At 38.5% G+C, this 24,228-nt stretch overlaps 2 protein-coding genes and 1 pseudogene across 2 annotated transcripts; 2 read left to right on the top strand and 1 right to left on the bottom strand.

Annotated features, from left to right (window-relative positions):
- The first annotated feature begins 1,484 nt into the window (after window positions 1–1,484).
- Window positions 1,485–22,744, top strand: LOC116299295 (integrin alpha-8). Its single transcript, XM_089036199.1, has 32 exons — window positions 1,485–1,905; window positions 9,082–9,221; window positions 9,727–9,833; window positions 10,231–10,372; window positions 10,937–11,062; window positions 11,150–11,239; window positions 11,343–11,387; window positions 11,587–11,630; window positions 11,716–11,790; window positions 12,701–12,753; window positions 12,851–12,935; window positions 13,038–13,149; window positions 13,554–13,651; window positions 13,762–13,855; window positions 14,211–14,256; window positions 14,557–14,670; window positions 14,900–14,952; window positions 15,297–15,472; window positions 16,052–16,189; window positions 17,195–17,274; window positions 17,382–17,529; window positions 17,822–17,908; window positions 18,046–18,125; window positions 18,333–18,416; window positions 19,224–19,326; window positions 19,709–19,822; window positions 20,233–20,286; window positions 20,466–20,567; window positions 21,074–21,190; window positions 21,941–22,036; window positions 22,122–22,247; window positions 22,473–22,744. Exons 1-32 carry the CDS (start codon window positions 1,745–1,747, stop codon window positions 22,563–22,565), a joined length of 3,183 nt encoding a protein of 1,060 aa, XP_088892325.1. The 5' UTR covers window positions 1,485–1,744; the 3' UTR covers window positions 22,566–22,744.
- On the top strand, window positions 3,463–6,653 carry LOC148906848 (uncharacterized; annotated as a pseudogene).
- On the bottom strand, window positions 6,293–8,396 carry LOC148906847 (uncharacterized). Its single transcript, XM_089036200.1, has one exon. The coding sequence runs from the start codon at window positions 8,328–8,330 to the stop codon at window positions 6,822–6,824; it is 1,509 nt and encodes a 502-aa protein (XP_088892326.1). The 5' UTR covers window positions 8,331–8,396; the 3' UTR covers window positions 6,293–6,821.
- Window positions 22,745–24,228: the final 1,484 nt, after the last annotated feature.

The following is a 24,228-nucleotide window of genomic DNA, read 5'->3' as shown; positions in this document are numbered from 1 at the left end:
AACATTGGTGTGTAAAGAGAAAAAGAATGATACAAATATCGGTTAGTATTTGATTATCAGATCTAAGGATAAGGTAAAGATAAGCCATGTTATTGCCTACTGTCTGAACTCTGAAGTATACGCATATACAGGATTTCCTTCGTAATGTTGATTAAGATCAGGATGATATTACCGCAGGCACGCTCAATCATATATATAACTGCGACAAGATATATGAGTGGGAAGGGACCACTCCCTTTAATGAATACATAATCAAAAAGGCGTTTACGTTTGAATTAGTTCCGTCACTTAGCCACGGAAAAGGAAAATGTCTAGTCTATAAAATGTTACAAATTTTTCGCAAATTAATGCTTACTCAGTGTCGTGTTTATATATATTGTATGCTCTAAGGCAACCCATGCCGTAACTCCCACCCATCCCCACCTCCCTGCCTACCATCGAATCAACATAACTGCTACGCCCATACCAATGATATTCAATATTAGATTATGTTACAAACGAAATGTACCCGTTATATCCGTTGAATAATTATAATTTTCCAGATTTTTTCTTTGGGCAAAACGTCAATAGATACTTTTGGGATCCTTTCGTTATTTCATTTTATTTCATTTCAATTTTATTTTTCTTCGTTTTGTTGTATTTCATTTCATTTTACTTAATGACTTTATTTTTCTGGTTTGAGTGATTTTACTGATTTTACTTGAGTTTACTTTATTTTTTAATTTAATTTAATTTGATTAATTTTAGCATATGATTATCTTTTATCTTCTATTTCATCCTTGTATGTGAAATAATACTCGGTGAGCGCTAGAATACTTGTCAACAGTGGTGGTCGTGGTAGCCAGCAGAGATGTAACAGAGGTACAACTCTAGTCGGGTGGATTCGGATATGTTTCGCTTTTTACGAAACCATAGCGAAGGTGTACCGATGACGTTCCGGCAAATTCCACGCCTGGTAGACGTCACGCCTCGAGCCAAATTGTTTTTTTTAATAAATAGACATATAGGCATAACCCTGTAAACCCATGCTTATTACTAGAAAAAAGTTATTTCGTGGCTACTCCAGACGTATTTTAGTTATAACATTACCTGTATAGAAATTGAAGGAAATATTTGTGACCGAAAAAAAGATTTTGTAGAATCTGTTTATTGTGTGACGTCAGAAGGTGTGGTGAAATAAGGAATGGCGTTACTCAACCTCTAGCCACAAAGCATTTCCTGCCGGATTACGATTATATTAGCATTTCAATAAGTCTTGTTTGAATGATACCTAAAAGTAAACAAAATAGCCCTATACTGGACAAACTGCTTCTCCTATTTGTTTAACTTTTTTTGATTTCAACGCTCAGTTTTGCTCTTATTTTTCAATTTTCATGAAATAATTCGAAGCTCTATTCAATTCCTTGATCATGAATGTAGCTCTGGTAGCTCACTAACAGTGAAGATGTTCTAGAACGTGGGTCAACTCACCACTTACTTTACATATTGTCACCAAATCGAGAGTTCTGATTGGACGTAGAGTTAATGAGACTATCAACACCAAGAATTTAATAAGTGTGTTCAGTTTTTGCGCGGTCCTCATATATAATGAACTAAAACCACGGCACACCACAATCACTGTAGTAAGACAGTCTACTGCAACTTTTGGCGTCAGAGAAAAAGCCTTTGAGACCATATTTTAAAAACAGGATCAAAACAACGGGTTTTCTTTGCTGAGAACGTTATCAAAAGAATTTTTACGACTATGGACAAACATACTTTAAGAGTATTTTTCGTAGTTTTATATGGAAAATTTGTACTTTCATTCAATGTTGATTTACGGGAGCCAATCGTCATGGAATCGGGATTTTCAGGAGAGTATTTTGGATTCACAGTAGCTTTGCATTCACATCGTTCTGACAACTGGTTAGTGAGCTATCCCACTTCTTTTATCATTGCTAACACACTTATTTTATTATCATTATTATCAATTGTTATTAATGTTTATTTTCCATTAATTATCTATTGTTTTTTAATGTTGTGTTGAATCATCACAACTCATGTACTTGAACGTAAAATATTAGTACGAATTATTTTTAGCCTGTGTTGAAAATACTACAAATCCATTGCTCTTTCTGTTTTAGTTCACAAAGACCTTGTAATCCCAAATAATCTTTTTAATTTTTGTCGTTTTACCGGTATATCTGGAATGATTTTCAATCAAGCAGTTTCGCTTTTCATGGCTTTAGGTATCAAGTCAGTATTACCATCTGTATCTTGTTTTTCATCGAGTCCTTGACCATATATCTCATAAACAATCGAAGTTGTGTTCAAATGTGATAACAGCATCTTAGGTTAATGAAGTTCGACTATTGATTTGTCATTCTTTAGCCGTATGCAAAGAAACTCGCAGGAAGCTGTGGGTTGACATTTGAACATGAGTGGAAAGAAAGTGGTTTTTTGAATGCGATTAATAATGAAAGTTAACAAAGAATCCAGGAAAAGAAGACTTTTTTTCTTGGCTAAGAAACCAGACAGACTGGTTAAAACTCTCATTTTCATTGATAAAAATCTTAAAATTTGTAAAGACTGGTTCGTTGACTAAGCCGCTTTGTTTTATATTGATGATGACTTGTGCCAACTTTCCTGTTTCGATGTACTGAGTTAATCTTATTTTTGACACATATAGTATACAACAAGATAGTTGGAAAATGCGATGAAAAACATGCAGTGTGACCATTGCTACTTATTCATCATTTTACATCATTACTGGATATTTTCTTTCTTTTTATTCATCTGTATATAAGACGGTACGGCGAGGAAACATGCAGTGACATTTTGGTTCATCAATGTTGGGAGTCAACTCAGTTTGAGAAAGTTAATCCTAAAGGCAGCGTGTGCCAACATGACGAGAAGCAAGGAATCTACTGCCGTGAGTTGCATTCTTTTCTCGGCGGCCTTGGTCTCAGACAATAAAATTTTAACATCATTTTAAAAACATAACAAACATGAGGTAAGGGGGGAGATGAAAAAAAGAAGAAAAACGAAAATTTGCAGAGACATTTTGGCTATTTTTTGACAAGAAACCTGTTGCAGTGGATGACTCAATCTATCACCCACAATTAACATACCGCAAATGACAAAAAAGATCCAAAAGTAACAAGCTGTTCGTATACTTAGCTGAGATGAATAAATTCCCATTACTGCATCCTTCTGTGGAAAAAAAATTCGTTCAACTTTCAGTTTTTCGTGTCAATGTTTTTACGTTTATGATCAATTAATTTCCTCCTTTCGTTTGCCGATTATAGTGAACCTTCATGAATAAACCTCAATTAATGGGATTGTTTCGAATGGTTGTTTGAGAGACCACAAAATAGGCTAAGAATTAAGTTAGGAAATTAAGTTACCACGTGGAATGTTTGACCACTAGGGTTATCAATAGAACACTGGCTACGATTCATCAGTCAGTGGGGATATAGATCGTTTTCACGTGTCGTCATCAATTTCCGGTCGCCATATTGGTGTACCTCGATAGCGTGACTATGCAAAAACATGTGTGTAACAATCATGCCATGACTAGCGAAGTGCTCTGAATAATATGGAATATGTTGCCGGCGAAAAGGAAAAAAAAGAGTTTAGCGAAAATTTATCTTCAATACCTTTATCTGAGTATGCCAAGAAGCTGGAAACTCGAGTGAAACGGCGTTATCTTGATAAAATTTCGTCGATTGGAATCGACCCCGTGTTAGTTGACAGCAACCTTTTTGAGCCGGACTGTTTACCTCCAGTAGAATCTACAGATCTGCTATTTTATCTCGTCCTAGAAACAAGTTTCTACACAAACCAACAGTTTAAAGCTTTTCGTAGTCTGGAAGCTTATAATCAGATGGTCTCCGGATTTATTGCAAGCGTAGAAGGCCACATCATTTCTGACAAGTTTGTTGTTGTCGCGAAGGTGAGACATTCTCAGCGAATGATCTGATCCCAGTATGGATAATCACAGAAAAACAGGGGAACATAATTTCTTGTCACTGTTTAGGTTGTAAAGCGGGTCTTGGTGAGTCGTGTTCTCACGTAGCTAGCGTACTATTTTACCTAGAAGCCTGGACGAAAATAAACGGCAAGTTATCCTGTACCCAAGTAAAGTGCACGTGGATTTTGCCAACCTACGTGAAACAAGTTGATTATGCTAGAGTACGAGATATCAATTTTACTTCTGCACGAAAAATGAAGACGGACTTAGAGAAAAAAATCGATTATCATAACGATATTCCCAGTCAAAGCAAGTCAACACAAGTTTTAGGAACATTTAAGTCTTCTTCAAAAGAATGCAAAGCTCCTACAGAACCGGAAATGGATGCTTTCTACGCGGAAATCAACAAGAGTCAAAACAAGGCCGTGGTTCTAAGCTTGATTTCTCCATACTCAAGTAGCTTTGTGCTGAAAAGCAGATCTGTTCCAACAGTAAATGATCTTTGTAAAAAGGAATACTTAGATCTATCATATCCAGAGCTTATAAAGGTCTGTCAAGGCATAAAGATTGAAATTTCAAAAAATCACATAGAACAAATTGAGAGAGATACCTTAAAACAGTCAAAAGGACATAACTTTTTCAAACACAGAGCTGGAAGAATTGGAGCTTCTCAAAGTAAGGCTGCATGCCACTCAGATCCTGCTTTGCCCTCCCTGTCTCTAATACAATCAATTTGTTACCCAGAGCTAGCCAAGTTTACTACTAAAGCCACTGTTCATGGTTGTAAACATGAGGAAGATGCTATCAAGGCCTATGAACAAATAATGAAAGGGAAGCACACCAATTTCAAGGTTCAGAAGTGTGGTCTGTTTATCAATGAAGCTTATCCATATATACATGCGACACCTGACTTCTTATGTTCTTGTGACTGTTGTGGAGAAGGATGTGGGGAGGTGAAATGCCCTTTTTGCATTGAGGACTGTGACTTTAATAGCTATCTATCAAAGTCATCATGTTGTCTACTAAAAGATAACAATGAAATGTTTACCCTTAAGCATGATCACCAGTATTACTATCAAGTTCAGCAGCAGCTGTTTACTTTACACAAAGATTACTGTGACTTTGTTGTATGTGCATTTGGAGATGATGGGAGTACGACACTTGTCCAGCCGAGAATATTCCCAGACAAAGAACACTGGGAAATTGCATTGCCAAAGCTCACCACTTTTTGGAGAACCTGTGTCTTACCTGAAGTGCTTGGAAAATGGTCCACTAGAAGGCATACTTCAAAAAGAAGTGAGCCAACAGCAAGTGGGGCTATTTGCTTTTGTAGAACTGCCCAAGATAGATCATGTGTCTGTTGTGCCAACCCCATGTGCCCAATCAGTACATTTCATCTTTCATGCTTGGGACTGACAACCACATCCAAAACATGGTACTGCCCAAATTGCAGATTGTTACCTGAATTCAAAAACTCTAAAGGCAAGTCCCAATCAAGCAAGAAAAAAATAGCATCTTCTAAAGCCTTGGCCCTGGATGATATCTGTATATGCAAGAGCAAGGCAAAGAATACAGATAAGCTTATTGAGTGCCATAACCCTGTGTGCAAAAATGGAACATTTTTTCACTTGGCCTGTTTAAGCCTTAAACGTATGCCAAACAATGCTAATTCCACATGGTCATGCCCAGATTGTAAAAAGAATCAAGCACAATCTAATAAGAAAAAAGGAAGTGGAAGTGTCAACTTTGTCAAACAAATCCAAGGAACCAACAGCAGTGTCAGTGACAAACAAAAGCCACTTGGAAAGCTTACACAGTCAGAGTTTGACCTTATTGCATCTCCAACAGGATGGTTAGACTGTTCTGTGATCCAAGAAGCACATGTACTGCTTATGAAAGTCAACAGCAATGTAAGTGGTTTCCAAAGACCAACCCTTGGTCCTGTCAGACAGTTCAATGTTGTTACTGGTGATTTCATTCAGATAGTGCATTTGAATAACAATCACTGGGCATGCTTAACATCTATTGGCTGTCTTCCTGGGTATGTTAACCTGTTAGACAGCATGACATCACCAATTTCGCAAGAGATAATTGAGCTCACGAAGAATTTGCTTGGTCCAAATTTCAAGAATATCACTCATATACCTGTACAGCAACAGCAAAATGGGAGTGATTGTGGTGTGTTTGCCATTGCATATGCCACATGCCTAGCCTATGGTAAAACTCCAGTTGTGAAGTTCATCATTCCAAGGATGCGGCCACATTTGCTGAGTTGTCTTAAAGCTGGTCATTTGACACTTTTCCCTACCACTTGAACTTCTTGAGGCATTTATTTTGGAATAAAAATTATTGCCTATTTCTTTAATTTCATGAGACATTTATCTCTAAAGGTTTAACTATAAGAGTTAATTATGAAATACAATGACCTAAAAAAGTTAGTGTTCATGCTATTAGAAAATTTCAAAAAAGCATATGTACATGTTATGATACTTAATCATATACAAAGATTTCTAAAGATAGATTGTGTTGGAGTTGCGATGAAAGTGTGCATGCCTAATTCAAACTTTCACATGCCTACATGTATTTCACATTTCCATCACAACTTCAGTGATCCGCCTTAGCTTGACCACATTAGTTTTATCCCACGAAAACATATTGATAAAATTTTCAATAAAACTCAGCCCTCCATACTCAACTGAAACACGCTGTATGTTAACATTTTAAAAAGTATTGTGTAGTAATGCATCAGGGGTAATAGTAACATTTGCTGCATTAATTTACAGAGAAATGATTGTGAGCCCCAATTCTCATTCAAAACATGTTACATTGTCTACGAACAATGGCTCACAATATATTTCTCTGGTTTTAATCAATCAAATGCAACTATTCCAGGGCACAAGTTTACAAGAGCAGCACATACATTAATTATACGGTCAATCATTGGTTTTGAATCTTCGTTGGAATCATTAGGGTTGCACTGAAGGAAATCTATGGGTAGAATGCCAGAAAATATTGTGTACTTTCGCCGAAGAAGTCCAATGACTCTCTCCACATGAATACGTACATTAGCAATGCCACGTGTTTGCTCCACATCAACAGGATCAAGTTGGTCTTTTCCCCTGGTGAACGCAGGGATGGCAAGCTGTGCACGGTGAAACATTAGGCTTTCTTGAATAGTGAAGCCTCTGTCTGCAAGGACTAGATCTCCAGGTACTAGCATCTTCATTAAACCACAGTTCTCTGTCAGGAACTTGTCAGAAGTTCTTCCTCCCCAGGCTTTTGAAACAAAGGAGATACTTCCTTGTGGTGAAATGCCAATGAGTATTTTCACTGTATTGTGGTGCTTATAAGAAGAAAAAGTTTGTGCACGGGCATAAAGGTTTGAAGGTCTGTTAATAAAGACCTCAAAACAGTCAATGATAACAGTGGTTTTGTTACCAAAGGAAAAGTGAAAACTTTGGGGCATGGTACGGTGCAAATCTTCCCTTTCTGGCCAGTGGATTAATGGTTGTAATCTTATATCCAAAGCTACCATCCAGGAAGAAAAAATTCTTGAGACTGTAGATAAAGACACCGAAAATCGATAGCTTAGATCTTGAAATGGCATGTTAAGTTTGAGTTTCATCAGTGTCATGGCAAATTCTTGAAACTGTGTTAGGCTTTGAGTCCTTCGGTTTACGTGTGGTGAAACGTGTTTAAAAACTGTGTTTAATATATCAAAAGAGGGTAATCCAGTGTAGAAGGAGACTTTGTCATCATTATTTTCAAAGTCATAACAGTCAAATGGCTTATTATCGTCCAGCTTAAGAGACTCGAAAAGATATTCAAACTCATCGGTTTGTGTACCTGCTTGGGAGATTTTTGCTTCCTCTGTCTGAGTGGCAGCATCCTTTTGTTCTGAATCATCTTCTTCTGGTGTACAGAAGTCAATATTCAAAACTTCAGTACCTGGTTCATTCAGTTTCTTTCGCTTTGCCAACAGCTCTTCGTCACTAGTGTGTTCAGTGTCAAACGGCAAAGACCTCTTTTGCTCGCGATTTCTCGCTCTCTCGCTTCTCTTTGCCGCTGTTTCCAGATTTGAACGCTGCTTTTTCTTGTGTCCTAATTGAAGAGTTGGAACCCAGTCTATGTTGTATTTATCCCAAGGTTTCGCAGCCCTTCCACTTACGAAGTGTTTGCCACATACTCGATCATTCTCGATAATCGCCTCCGTCAGATCATCTCGGCTTATAGCTGTGATCCACCTCGATCGCCTTTCTTCTGACAAATATTTAGCTTCTTCCCCTTGACTAGTAACGATAGAAGGTACTCTTGCAAAATAAACTCCTTTATCTCTTCCACTTTTCGATGCGCAGCCAACAATCATACATAAAACCATCTTCACACTCAAGACGCTCTTGGTTTGTTTACACTTTTGGTACACCAATATGGCGGCTAGCAACGGTTGTCAAGTGATTTGGTCACGTGCGTGAAAACGATCTATTTTATTGTAACTATCCCTTCAAACGACCCTCACTTCCTTTGAAACTTTATACTTCCTTTACATATATATATATCCCTAACACATTTCATAATATTTACTACGCGTATAATGAAACCCTCCTTCTTGCCAACCCGCTTGCCACAGAGGTCAAAATTGGAATGTATACACCTAATTCAAAAAACGTTGTCATCGCCAAAATCGATAGACAATTCTTAGGAGATAGGCGAAATGAATTAGGAGTTCCAAGATTCAAGAATAGCTGGAATGACTTGTGTTTCTGCTTCTACTCTCGTCCGAAGAACATGGACCTTAGAGTTGAGACTGATTCAATGTTCTTATATTCAACGAAATCATTTCCAGTCTTTCCATATCGGAATGAACTTGCAAATAAACAGTTCTGTATATAGCATTCCCCCTTTTTTGGACATCACGAGTTAATCCTTTAATATGAAAACATTTGTATGTCCAAAACTGGTTCAAATTCAAGATGGTATTCCCCGCTTACTCCTACTGCTACTTAGTCTCCCCCACACTGAAAGCGGCTGTGGGGGAGACTAACTGCTACTAGCCTCCGTTGCAGACGTCCAGGACGTCTGCAACGGAGGCTATACTGCTAGAGCTAACCTATTGTTCTCTGTTCCCTTAGGGTCCTAGTGGGAGCACCTCTAGCCAATCAGACTGCACCTCTAGGGTCACGTTCCTCCATCCACGAAAGATATGGAGCTGTATACAAGTGTAGGCCCAGTAAGGGATCCAAGTGTGAGTCGGTTCCTATCGATATTACAGGTTAGAAAAACGTTTGCTTATAATTTGTCACGCCACTGTCACGTAGCATCTTTGAGGAACTCACAGTCACTGTTTTACTTGCAGTGCTCCCAGCTTTACTCGACCCAAACATTGTCTTACATTATATGTCACGTAGGTTATTTTTTACCATATGCTGATCATTCTAAACATTCATCAAATCAATGTCACGCAGTCAAGCAGTTTTTTTTGTATTTCTCACGTCATTGGACAGCCAGTGGCCATATGTCGATCCTACGTAAAAACGTTTGGCCTCCCGAACGGCCCGCATAGTTCTCATTAGTAGAGGATCAAAAAGGCCGCACGCTATCAGTTACAGTTATGTATGTATTTTGATTTTAAACAGCGCCTTTGGACTAAAAGGATTAAGGCGCTATATAAATCTTGTTATTATATATTATATATATTATATATTATTATTATATTATATATTACTGGAAATTGCTAATTGTTTCTTTATTTTAAAAACCTAATTCGTCATATGTAGATTCATTATCAATGGAACACAATGATGAGCCGATTGATCTAGAAGAAAAGACTGGTCAATGGCTGGGCGCGACTCTCCACAGCACGGGAAAGGACGGCAAAGCAGTGGTAAGTATAGCAATTGAAGGCAAAAGAAGGAGTTTTATTGCTTGAGGCAAACAAAAGATGCTTTACAAGACTAAAGTTTTTGGATGGAATTTGCATGGCCCATTATTTTTAATCAGTTTTTGTTTCTTGAAAAAGGTTTTTCATTTAAGATACGTCATCCGTGCGTGCAATAGCAAAACAGCTGCCTACCCACTAGTTTCTTCTCAACGCCCGAGTTGCATTATTTTGTAAAACCTTCCATCTGTTGCCATATGAACTTGATAGCTGATTGGATGATTCTAGAGACCTCATCATCTGCCATGAAGCTAGGAAAAAAATCTCTCGAGGGGGAGGTGGATTGGGTTAGGAAGTTTCCATAAAGCCGATTTAATTCTAATTCAATGTTGTTTCATGTTAGGCTTGTGCACCAAGGTACACTCTTACGGGGACATTTAAAGATAATCCTGAAGGAAGAGCTCGTCGAATGCTCGGAAGATGTTTTCTTATTCGTGATAACCTTGTTGGTCAATACAAGACAGTTAGTCCGTGTTACCATGGCGGTAAGAACAATACCTATAATCAGATTATATCTGCTTGATTCACTCATCATCAGTGATAGATCCCGAGGGGGTGCAGGGGTGAGCACTCCCCCCCCCCCCCCCCACACACACACACACACTACCCTCAGGCCTGCAAAGTTGAAGACAAGTTGTCGATCGAGTAAGCCTGCTACCTACCAGCAAGGGGTGGGTGTGAAAGGACTTTGTTAAAATAATTACCCTCCAGTTTGGTTGAGCTCTCCATTGCTCAGGGCTTGCCGCGGCAATGTTTTCCAGTGAAGGTCCGTGAAATTTCAAAGTCAGTTTGCAATTGTTGAAGTTGTGCATTATTTACTTTAGCGTTGGTATTTGTGAATATTTAATATTTAGACACTGATCGATACTAGTCTAATCCTGAGTAAGGAGTCTTGAGGAACAAAACGGCTATTTGGAACTCGAAAAAGGTCTATCAGTCTAGTTTGGCACATCATGCAGTTGGAGTTGAAGATGAATTAAATAAGAAATAAAAAAAACAAGTAAAATTAAATCCAAAGTTGTTTTAATCGAGCGTATTTGTGTCGGCAGATAACACGAGAGAGATGATCTACGGGTACGGGCACGATGGATACTGCCAGGCAGGATTTGGCGCATCCTTGACCAAAGATGGACAAACATTAGCTCTTAGTGCTATTGGGAAAAATTATGGCAAAGGTAATGTCACGAGACTGCTTTTTACTATACAAATGCCTGCATTCTAGAGACAATAGATTGAGGCTCGTGTTTCGCTGTGTGTTGCAGGATCTGTTGGTGCCTATTTTAAAGAAACTGGAAAAACGATTTTCGTGCAGAATTCAGAACTAAAAATGGAAAACTGGGGAGAAGGAATGGGTAAGAAATTATCATTATTATTCATTTAACAAAAAAACTCCCATCCATTAAATATTGGCTTAGTGCATGGAAAATGAAGCCGGAGATTGATATTATTTTACAGGTTATGCAGTAACGACAGGACACTTCAAGTCAGCAAGCAAAGAACGTAAGCTAAGCCATTGAATATGATATGTTTTTATGGTGAACTCTCCCTGCCAAGTTAGATGGCTTTTCACATCTATGAAAAACTTGTACTTTACTTCCTTGGATGACGTCATATTTGATAATTATGACACTATTCACTACTATTAGATTAAGCATGTATGATGGATAAATGTTAATAACGTTATTGCTTTACCATACAGAACTTGTTGGAAGTTCTCCGAGAGGGAGTAATTTAAAAGGAAAAGTAAGTAACCAGAAAAACCAAATGAAAATGGAAGAAAAACCCCGGAGAAATAACAACTGATAAATACTTATTTGTAACTCTTCAGGTTGTCGCATTTGAGGTTATTGGACAAGAGAAAATCAAAGTTAGCTTCACGCTGCCTCTCCCTAAAGATGCTCAGGTAAAACAACAGTTTTCTCATTCGAAATTTGTCGCATTTTTTCTTTTATATTCCTATCACATGATCCTTCAAAGGCTCTGTATTCTTGAGGAAACCTTAAAATAAACCACGGCAAAAGAAGCAAATCGTCTAATTTCCTGTGGTTTTGTCTGGTTTGACCAAAATATGCCGTCTGAAGTCAACAAAAACTTTGTTGATTTTTTTACAGCAACATTTTTAGGTTTTAACCACTGGCCAAAACCCTTACCCATGACATTACAAATTCCTTGAAGTTTACGAAATATGAAGAATTTTCAAAATATTTTGATAGTGACAAACATCCTGATTAGCATGCATGGTTCTAAAAATAATCACTGTGATATGATGTAATTATTTATATTCAGCTGGCCATATTCAATCCGCGCATGTCATTGCGTTTTACGCCAGGGAACACGTAGTAAATTTCGATTGGGGATGGGCTGGTGGTAAAGAACCTTAAATACCTCACGAAAAATAGATACATCATTGCTGTTTTGCAATTATTCCCAAGAGAATAAAATAACAAAATAAACGGTAGCCATGTTGGATGATATAACAAAACATGCTAACGAAGAATCTTTTGTTAAATTCGCTCAACATGGCGGCTGTGAAAACCATCGATACCTAACAACGTAAAATTAAATCTGTAGTAATTCCCACTGTATTTTAAATAGGAGGGGAGATTGGGTGTCTAATCCAGGGGGCCGGGGGGATGCTCTTCAGTCTTGTTCACTGGCATCATGCAGTTCTCCAGTTAACTATTCTTACTTCATCATGATGTAGGGTATCACAAGAATATCCAAAACGCCATGCTTTATAAAATATTTGAACCAAAATATTCACAACTATAATTACTTATGTTCTTACTCGTCATACTTTCTGGAACCTTTAGATAGGAAGCTACTTTGGACACACTGTATGCTCGGTAGATCTGGATAATGACGGGTAAGTAAATAATCCATCCAAGTAAATAGTAACAATATGCAAATCATTTAATTGTAACAGACTAATTTACATCTTTAATTTACTCCTTGATAATCAGTATGTCAGACCTACTTGTCGGTGCACCGCGATACAGTTACGACAGAGATGAAGGACGTGTGTATGTTTATCTAAACAATGGTTTGGTAAGTCCACCATACGATGGCCCACACTAGCTTGCTTCTACACTACTAATCTTTAAAGACGCTTTTTAATTTACTCGCTGATGTGTTGTGTCATTGATGTAGGGTGCGTTGAACCTGATGGACAACATGATCCTTGATGGTGACCGTCGAATTGATGGTAATTTCGGCTTCGCTATTGCGTCAGCCGGCGATTTGAACAAAGACGGATTTAACGGTAGGTTGTTCTAACGTTGTTAAGTGGTTATCTTGGGTTGGGCTTCCTGCGTCCTGTGTATGCATGCAGTTAATTCTACAATTGTTTTGTTGATCCACATCTTATATATCACCTTTTAGTTGAAACGTAATGTTATCCCTTTTCAGACCACGTATCATTCTCTTGAGTATGGTTTCTTTATATTTCCTCGACTTCTGATAATCAAGATACATTAAAATAATTGACAACTGAAGAATTTTGGAGAATGAAACGTGGTTTGAAATGGGAAAACATTGCACCCAAGCTGAGAAGGCCTACTTGAATAGATAGTTGGGATAATAATAACAAGCGTCCCAGGGTTGGGATCCGCCCTGTGCTATACTGTATGTGGCTTACTAACTCTAGATTCTATTGTTATCATTTAGATGTAGTAATAGGTGCCCCATATGGTGGTGAAAATGGTCGTGGTGCCGTCTATATATATCACGGTTCAAGTCATGGAATTGATACAAATTACAGACAGGTAAATATATTGAGATAGAGTCAATAGACGCACCACAGGAATGCTAAACAGACAGGTATGCCACAGGTAAACCAACAGCTGATCGAATCGTATTTTGCACTTCTGTCTAGAAAATTACCGCATCGATGCTGGCTGACCAGGAAATTAAAACATTTGGTTACTCGTTATCTGGAGGACTCGACGTAGACAACAATAATTACCCTGGTAAGTGCTGATCAAGGCAAAGTATTACCGCGCGTTATATTTTCTCGTCTGCAAGGCCATCTATATATAAATACGATTGTCCATATTTTCAGTCAAGAGAGATGCGCTGAGATAGAATGTTCGGCAATAAACTAGGGGATGTTATGTTCGAAGCCTAGAAATTGAAAGGAAAAACAAACAAACAAAACAATGAAGCAAAACCTCACTGATCCACAGAGACGGATGCACTGCGCACTGCAATACTCCCTTAATTATGCACTTGATTGCAGGATATAAATATCCCAATTGTTGCTTTACAATTTTATATTTTTCCACCGAATAGAAGCTGACGAACCAATTTGCTTTGTTGCTATAGATATTGCAGTGGGAGCATTTGCTTCAGACAAAGCTGTTCTTCTGAGGTAATTAAGTTTTTATTAAGAATTATCGATATAAACAAACTAAACCTTATTTAACTATATTAACTTTATGTTACCATAACCAGTGGCGTAGAGAGGGTACCAGAGTTGGAGGGGCGAGCACACGCGTTTTGGCGCGAAAATTCCCGCCAAAACCACAGGTAGCTCAACAAAATAGGAAAAATGGAAACTTTACGATTTTTATAAAAACTTTTGGGAGGGCAATCGCCTCCCCTTCCTTCGATACCCCCCTGATCATATCTAGTTTTCCTCATGTGTTCTTCATACTGTTGTGTCAATCAGGACGAGACCGATTGTTGAAGTTAAAGGAAAAATCAGACTCAGTCAAAATCAAATTGTATTGGAAAACAACAAGACGTCTATGTGTGACTTCGGTGATGGGATAAGACGAAAATGGTAAGTACGCGAAATAATATGTATCAGAATGGAAAGTAAGGAAAAAGGGACAATGAAAGGAAATCGAAAAAGTGGCTCAAAAACTGTGATAAAGAACGAAAGAGTTTGACATGTTTGACAGATCCGAATGCATGTGGGATATTTTTCCTGAATACTTAGCCAGCCGGTCATCCATTGTTGGCGAATCTTTAGTTGGCGTTTAATAGGCTATTTTTATTTGATTTTGCAGTTTTACAGTTGAAGTGTGTCTACAGTTTTCCCACAAGGTACCATTGAATCAAGGTATGTAAGTCGTCTAGACCTTGAATCTCACAATGTTTTGCATGACTTACTGCTCTTCTTGGATGAGCATGATTTATTTGAACTATGTACCTCAGTCTGAATCTCTTTCCCTTGTTTTTTTTTTCTTCTTCTTCTTTTTTATGACGATAAAAGAAAAACTATCACGGTGCGCCCAACTTCCCAACTATCTCATTTTACTGTTCTTGTGACTGCATCTGAAAACTACATACCTGTCACTTTAACACACGACAAGAAACACTAGATTTTTCCCGGTCGAAGTCGTTGCACCGTTGGTAGACATTATGGATTATTGGCCTGATTTATTTTGATTTTTATTTCCCTAGGAGTGAATCTCAAATACTCGCTGGAACTCGACCAAGACATGCAGACAGATTTTCTACGAAGAATGTTTTTTCTTAACAAAAACAAAACAGAGAAAGTGTTTTCTGTGTCGAGTAACATGTCGTTAACACAAGACATACCCTGGATGTGCCATCCTGCCTACCAAGTCTATCTCAGGGTACGACCGATGACACCTATTTAAGCCTGCCTTGTCTAGTCCTTAACTCTTATCCGATAATATCCGATGATACGATGCGTTGTCTACTGATTAGTCCCAGTCCTTAACTGTTATTCTGTGATCGAGATGTCGTATGAATTCAAATGTGGCATGGTCACGTTAGGGAGTGATGAAATGCCATGCGCGAGTCTATAATGCTCCAAGAGCGAATAGATCTTATTCGTCGTGGTGCAACATTCCCTAGAGTATCATTTCTGTGTTTAACGGTTGCGCTTGAGAACTCATATAAATATGGATCTAAAACAAAGACTCAAACAAGGAATCTTTTATTTCTCGAGGGAATGACACGTGGTCTGTAATAGGAAAATATTACGTCACAACGAATAATTAAGGTTTGCTTCTTGGGTACGGTACTGGCGTCACGGCAACCAACATTTTTCACAACTCGCCCTCACCAAACCATTTCGTATGCCACTATCTTTTACTGTAGACTAGGATGATGACACGACCATGGATCCAGGAAGGTAAAATTATTACTCAGTATCTTATTGATAGAAATGATTTTATCTCATCTCATAGAAAGAAAATCGGATCAATGATGGCGTTTCACCTCTTACGTTTGATCTGAAGTTTGATCTTGAAAACACAGCAGGTTGCACTCTATGCCCAATACTGGATGAATATGATGATGTTCGACGACGAACCGTTAGAGAAAAGGTAAGTCACAACATTTGAAGGATTTTACCAGGTGCTTGCCATGGCCATAAAAATGTACATCACTACTGCCATTGATGAACTAGAGATGCCACTAGGCAGTGAGGTTTTTCATATTCTGCGGACCCGGAAGCTGCGAGCTTAAATAATTAAAAATAATCATCGTCGGTGCCTTTTATGTTCTTGACTGGCGGCAGTAAAAAACAGAAAATAACAATTTCATTACAAGCCATTGAAATGTCTGAGTTCACAGAATATGGAAAGCCGCGGTAATATGAACTACAGATACGATGCCAACTTCATCTACGCTTTGCATTCAGTTAGTAACGGAGCTCATAGCGGTTTTCATATAACGTCGCGCAATGAATGCGCAAGATTTTTAACCTTGTCGAAATGTGTGATAAAACAATCAATGAAAGGTTTTGACACGGTTGTCGCATCACGTGTGAGTATCAATAGAGCAGTTTTCGTATGAAAAATTTGGTGCCGTATTCGTGCCTTGCTGCGACCGTTTTTTCCTAGAATTTTGATTTGTGGATTTTTTTCTTGCGCAATGTGATTGGTCTGGCAGTGCCGTGCCATTGGTGTGACCGTCTGTGACCGTGTCCACGCCGTGTTCATGCCGTGTTCCGGGTATTTGATTGGATGGAGAATAAATTCTCGTGCAATGTGATTGGGCTGTTGTATGCATTGCCCTGTCACGACCGTGTTCGAGCCGCGAACTTTTCACAGTCATACGAAAACTGCTCTAGACTCAGAACACGGCAAAGTAAAGATACGCGCACGATATCACAAGCTGTTTGCCTAATCAGATTAAATACACTACACGGATACGGTACGTCAAAACGTGGTGAACCCAGTCTGGCATGTGTCATTAAATCATACGCTTTGCTTCAATAGTAAAGTGCTGTCTAACTTTTCATTCAACTTACAATGTCATAACCAAGTGCAACCATAGCGTTGATTCACTGTATTGCTCATTAATTACACAATACTTGTTTCTGCTAGGCTCAGTTTGTGAAGCAATGCGGCAAAGAACAAGACTGTGTACCTGATATGACAGTCAAAGGAAAAGTATCATTTCACGGGTAAGAACTAAATATAGCATAGTATATATCCCTTATCGAATCTTCTTTGTTGGTTCTGCTCTTGATCGAACTACTTCGTTACACATTCTTATACTTTTTTCTGTTAGGGGTTACAAGGACCTACGTATTGGTATGACCAATGAGATGCGTGTATCGATCGATGTTGGCAACAAAGCAGACGACTTTGCCTACCCTGGTAAGGTTATCGTGACCTACCCTTCACTACTGGGGTACATTGGTGCAGAGGCCAAACAGGTATGTTGGAGTTAACCAAGATGTGAGCTTTTTATAGCGCCATAGCACTTTCGCTGGTGTCCATCTACCCATTCATCTCTATATCTATTTATCTACCCACCCAACCTCCCAACCACCCAACCGTCGACCCAACCGTCGACCCAACCGTCGACCCAACCGTCGACCCATTCATATCCATCCATCCACACCTTCTCACCAATAAATTCATCCACAACCCATTTTATTTACTAAATTCCATGGGCTTTCTTGTTTATTTTCTTGTTCATAATAATCCCATACAATTTATTTCCAGGGAGTACAGTGTAACAGAATAGACAGCGGGAAAGAGACCCAGGAAGCAGTTTGTATAGTTGGGATGCCCTTCAAAGGACGAACACAGGTATTGTTACAATCAATCTCCCAAAACTATTCGTAAGTGCATGGAACTACATGAGTTATAAGATCAAGATACAAGTTTTCCAGCGTTCATTCGTGCATGGTTCTCTTCTAACATATAGTACTTTGTTTTATCTTTAGAAATCATTCGATTTAAAATTCACTACGTCAGAAGTAAAAGGAAACATCAGTGAATTTTACATCGAACTATTCGCTACAAGGTGAGTCACTTGTTACAAACAATATAAAGCACATGCGCGATTCAAATTCTTCTTCCGACCACTAGATGGTACCAGAATACATGGTGTATATATGTATTCTCTCTTACTGAAGCATGAGTTTCTTGATCCAAAATGTTGTTAATTAAATTAAGTTTTTGGTTTTGAATCTTATTGATCCTTTTATCAATATTTTCATTTTCCTTTCAGTCCAAGTCGTGATGCGGACTGGTCAGACAACAAAGCCAAATTGATAGTTAATGTTAAATTCGAAGCAGATATGAGCATCACGGGGTAAGCTGAGTGATACGTCATCAATGAGAAATGCATACACAAACACTTGACATAAGATGCAGCATAAAGACAGATGCGCGCACTCTGGCGCCAGACGCTTCCAATGAAGAAATAGAAAACGCGCGTGCGTGCTGTGTGCTGTCATAAAGCACGCGGGGGTTGGCAGAACACGAGAGAAGTGTTAGGAGAAGCACGACGCGCAGCGGAGTGCTTCTGGACACTTCTCGAGTGTTCTGCCAATCCCCAAGTGCTTTATGACTGCATACAGCACAGCAACCAAGTTTTTTATTTCTTTTATAAAATACAAATTACAATAATAGATAGGAATGACGTAACGGAAAGTGCGCGCGCGTGCAATGTGCTCTCATAAAGCACGCGCTCCAAGCCAATCAGAACGCGACATTCATAACAGCTATTTTATAATTGGTAATATCACAATAAAGAATGTGTGCTTCTTCTAGTTCATGCAACAGCTTGTGCAATAACATGACTAGGCGTACGCTCTTTCCCCTTCTTTTATTAATCTATTATACAATAGTCGATGTTCGCGTTAAACCTCTTTACCTTGGACGTAATGTTTTGGCCTGTCTATGTTATTCCTCGAGTATCATTTCTTCGTTTAGATGAAAATAAATCCTATTTTCAAAGGAATGACATGTGGGCTGTGAAATGGGTAAAACAAATGTCCAAGCTAAAGAGGTCTCTATCCATAGATGTCAAGCAGAAATATTTTGGTATATAAGCAATGCGACTTGCAAATTCTATTTACAATGATATCTTCTAATGAAAACTTTCCATGTTGGTTAGGTCGTCAGTACCAGATGAAGCAGTGTACGGCAACAACATTATTCTTTTGTCAGACATGAAGAAAGAGGAAGATATTGGACCACTCATCTCACAGAATATCATGGTGAGTGCAAATTGATCGATACAACGACAATCTTACGACACTTTCACGACAAGTCTAAGACGAATTTACGATTTATAAGAATCATTCCGCCAAGTGGAAGTAGCATTGTCGAGTTTCGTACGCCTTTCGAAATCGGATGTCGTCATGAATATCTACATTTCCCAATGATTTTTGTTCATTTTGTCAAAATCGGGCTGCATTTGTGGGGCTCAATGGTATTCAGTATACAACTACATATTAAGAATGTTCATTTTATCCAGCCTGGCCAGCAATTGAACTAAACCCATTCTCCCCAGTCCTCTCACTAGATATGAAACCCGGTAATGCCTCGTACTAGGGCCTTGTGGGTGAACTGATATATCTTACTGTTTGTTGTGCACAGATCAGGAATGAAGGACCAAGTACAGTAGATGGATCAGTAGTAACTATCAGTATCCCATGGAAACACAGCAAAGAAGACCAACAAAGCTATCTGCTGTACCTGATCAATGTTAGGGTAAGATATCAGCCAATAAGACACGTCCAGTAATTCGGTTTATTATGCAACTATTCAAATTAGAGTGAATCCTGTGATTTCCCCTGTGATATTTGTACTCTAGGTTATTTTGTACAGCAAAAAACCGGTTTTGAAAACTAGTTAAAAAAAAAGATATATATATTCGTTTTGAAGCCTTCTTTTTCGGAAAAAGTTAGTTCCGTTGGATAATATATATATCTTATTAGAAATTTTAGGGTGGAATACGAGTGGACATTTTATTCTCGTCTTTGCAGATTCGGAAAAATATCACTCGTATTTCATCCTAAAATGTCTAATAAGATCTATGCCGATCCTATATTCAGGATCACTTGACTGTCAGCATCTCAGATATGCCGCATGTGTATTTACTGGATTATGTTCACTGTTAGGTTCGGGGAAGCGCAGCCAGCTGTGACGTCATCACTAACCCATTAAACATCAAGGTAATTAGTAAGTCTGCTACTGAATAATAAAGAATCTTTCTCGTGTTATTGACCGAGGCCAAAGAATGCTTTGCTTGAGTTGTATCCTATATCCATGTGTCTTCCTATACGCAACCGTTATATTATAATATTTTTTGCTTATAAATGACACAAATATTTTGTTTGATTGTTTGTTTTAGACTGGAAATAAAACAAAAACCAAAGGTCCTGCGTCAGTTGTTGAATCAACCCTCACGTTTTCTGATGATCAGCGAGAAAAACGAGACGAGGTCGCGGGAATTGTAAGTACCACTGAATAGAACTGCCGGTGACTTGAATGAGTACTTCCTGATCGAACCTGTGCAAAGTTCGTAGGACTGTGATGCCACAAACAGGCACTTAATTTGCAGGGATAGAAAAACTAAGGTTTACCTGCTTCCCTATGATATGCAATGCCACAGCAATGTCTGCTGATGATGCATTGTGGTCTAGCTTGGGTACAAGTATCTTGGTGTTGCAGCGGTTTTCTATATTCTGCAAACTCGGTAGCTGCGAGCTGCACGCTGAATTTTTTTTTCCGCTGCCGTCAATCAAAAATAATCATTCGGTACCTTTTATGATCTTGACTGGCGGCAGTAAGAAACCAATTTCACGACATGTACAAGCTGTTGAAATGTTTGAGTTCGCAGAATATCGAAAACTGCAGTAATCATGCTTTATATGGTAGTGTTAGTGCTCGTGCCTATAAGCTAGACTCTAGAAGTAAAAGCCTCATAATCTCTCGTCATGTACTTATCTTCTGTTACAGGTGAGCTGTAATGCAGCGGAATGTTTGCAGTTTACGTGTAGACTTGGTAGATTACAGAAAGGTGATGACGTAGAAATATTGATGACGTCACGACTCTGGCAAAGCACCCTAATCAAGGTATATACAAGTCGTGATTTAGATTGGGTTCTTGTTTGTCAGTGTCGTTCTTCATACACTCAAAACATGGACTGCTTCGACGACACGGCGGCCATCTTGCCAGGGGGCAAAACGAAACAAAGATGATGGAAAATATATAGAGTTGCGTGTGTTGTCTTTCTTTTATGGGTAAAGGTGATCGATGTGTCGTCTTAATTAATCTTTTGCTGTATTCTCTTGTGATAAGATGTTAATAACAATCAACATCATTACTGTAAAAAAACTTTATTTACCCCTTGGATGCCCCATAATGCATTGCGATCCAAGATGGCCGCCGTATCGTCGAAGTAGTCCATTTTTCGTAACTACCTATCAGCCCTTGAAAGAAAAACGCGTTGGGTTTGCCTGATGCATTAGGGTGCATGCATTGTTTTATTCATAAAGCTTGATCTACCAAGACACCGGGTCAAGGTCGTGCAGGGTTTGAACCTGGATGGGTCACTTGAAACTTATAACTACTCAAGCATTTTTTTTCTATTTTCCGTTTTGAGTGCTTCTGTTTTGCTTGCAATTGGCCAGGGCGTAGCCTATCATAAAAGCTTTGCCAAGTCGCATCAGCCTGTATCTTATTTGATTCTGTCAAGGGCAGTATCATCAGCTGATAATCGTTATTATAATATCATGGTTGACTTGTGGTTGACTTATCTCTCAAAAGGAAAGGATTTTGAGGCTCTATATAACATTACTTGACGCTTTTATTTTTACCATCAGGCTGACGCTGGCGCCATCGATCTCATTACTATGGCAACCATAACCCCTCCTTCATCCATCACCGAGCCACTAAATGACAAAAGCAATGAAATCAAGGTAAGGAATTTGATATTGCGTTGTTCACCACAGACTAAAGAGATAAGTGCGAATAATACTTACAGTGTTTTTCTTTATTCGATAGCTTTACCTTCGTGCCAACCCCAAGGTGACCAAAACTGCTCCCGAGACCACCCCTATCTGGATTATTATTGTGTCAGTCCTGGCCGGTTTGTTGCTTCTTGGTATATTGATCTTCATTCTGTTTAGGGTAAGTTCTTTATACACTGTCTTCTTCGTCGCGAATAGAGTTGTTTCACTGAATACAAATTGTCCATCACAAGAGATTTTATCTCCCAAAAGAAAAAAATTCTGTCGCTTTACCTTACATGGGGCAGTGAAACCACTTTGTTCTTGACAAGCTTTCTTGCTCAAACAAGACAAACACGGCGAGTATGGACTTCAATCTAAAATGATTCGTTTCATTTTTTTGCAGTTTGGGTTTTTCAAACGAAAGCGCGCCAAAGACCTTGCGAATGAAGAAGAAAACATGACATCAAATGGTAAATACGAGGCAGCACCTCAGTGACGGACAAAAACATCACCTTGGCTGTTAATAAAGTGCCTGTCAATCACACCGCCAAGAACCAATCAAAACAAGTTGCGCAATCAAATGCGCGCTATGACAGTGTTAAGTTAACCATCATAAAATGTCACTCAAAGATGGATTTGCTTATGAACAACACAAACAAAATCTTTAAAATATTTTTAATTTAGCAGGAAAATTGACCGACATCATTTAATTTAAAAGCTTTCAGAAAAAGCAGAAATTTGAATTGCGTGAAAATAACTAGAAATTGAATATGATTTTTTTGGGTTTGAGACTAAAAAAATTCCATGGGAAATGAGAGGCAAAACATTAATTTTGGTCGAATTGGTAAACGTTGTCGCATAATGACGTCCAGTCGCGTGACCACCAAGAATTTGAGGTTCCCATAAGAGTGTTTTCACTCAGGTGACAAGGCAGCCATATTGGTCAGTGTACCAAACACCCCAAATAGAAACTTTCTGCATAATGTTTGCATAAAAATAGAGCTCAAATCCCCGAGGATTGAACCTGGCCGCTGTGAATAAAACGCTCGTGAAAACGATCTATAGATATACTTCCACAATTAAGTCATCCTAAACATTGAAAAAAATGGAACCTGTTCTCAAGAGAATGAAATAGTAACGAGTATTATGGAATTAGTGTATTTTCCCCTTGGGGGGTGGAGGTAGGAAGGATGAGAAGGGCTGCTGTACCAAACAGGATTACTTTCTTCAATGGAGACTAATGCAACGAAGAGTTTTGCTTGGATGCTAAAATAATAACAACTTCTTGTCATGTAAATAGCCACGAGTGTAAAATACGCACACTAATATGCAGCACAAGGGATATAAAAAAAATATTTATTGAAATTTCATTTGTTGGAATAAAAAGAAAGGTTATCGAATATCGTACAAGTTGTTGATCAATGTAGTGTACTTTGAGCGCAGGTGCTATAAGGCCATTGAGTTTCATTTCTTTCTGCTGTCAGGTTTAGGAAAACGGGAAGTCTTGTCCTGATGTCTTTCAATATAATCTCTTTATCACTTTTTTTTAACCAATCTTTAGTCCTTCTTTCTCTTCTTTCCAATTAATCGACGGAATTATTGACCAGTATGTATGTATATATACTTAGTGTAATCTTAGAGTTGAATATAGAGTTTCTCGCGCTGTGATTGGTCGAGCGTCCAGTGATTCTGAGATGACAATCACTGCTAGAGCGGTGATTATGAAGTTTTCCGAAGTTTGCCAGAAGTAATACTAAAACTTTTTTTATCCTAGTTTCGACTTTTCTCTGATATTCAAGTCTAAAATTATACTAAAACAATTATTCCCCTCAGGACTCAGTGATTATGGTGATATTTACCGAATAAATTGTTAAATATAACCCAAACATAGCTCCTTACACTTTGAATACCTGTAATGTGCATTGTAGTTCATTACATCGGGCTGTAGGGTTCCTGGTCCATGTGCCTTGACATAGAAGTTTTCATGAGTTCGATAAACAGGATGTATTGTGGTCTAGCTTCGGTACAAACAAGCACCATATAAGGCATGATGACCATGATGCACTACGTTCGCTATCTCAGTATAAAACCAGTAGAAAATCCCCTTTTAGCCTAGGGATGCGTGCTATTAACCCTTTGGTATGAATCTAGTGAAACGC

This window comes from Actinia tenebrosa, unplaced genomic scaffold (genome assembly GCF_029948245.1).
Source record: "Actinia tenebrosa isolate PJP-AT-01 unplaced genomic scaffold, QUT_ActTen_1.0 PGA_scaffold4__44_contigs__length_22323623, whole genome shotgun sequence".
NCBI classification, from domain to species: domain Eukaryota; kingdom Metazoa; phylum Cnidaria; class Anthozoa; order Actiniaria; family Actiniidae; genus Actinia; species Actinia tenebrosa.
Note: the sequence above shows the minus strand (reverse complement) of the source record. Positions and strands in the feature narration are given on the sequence as shown.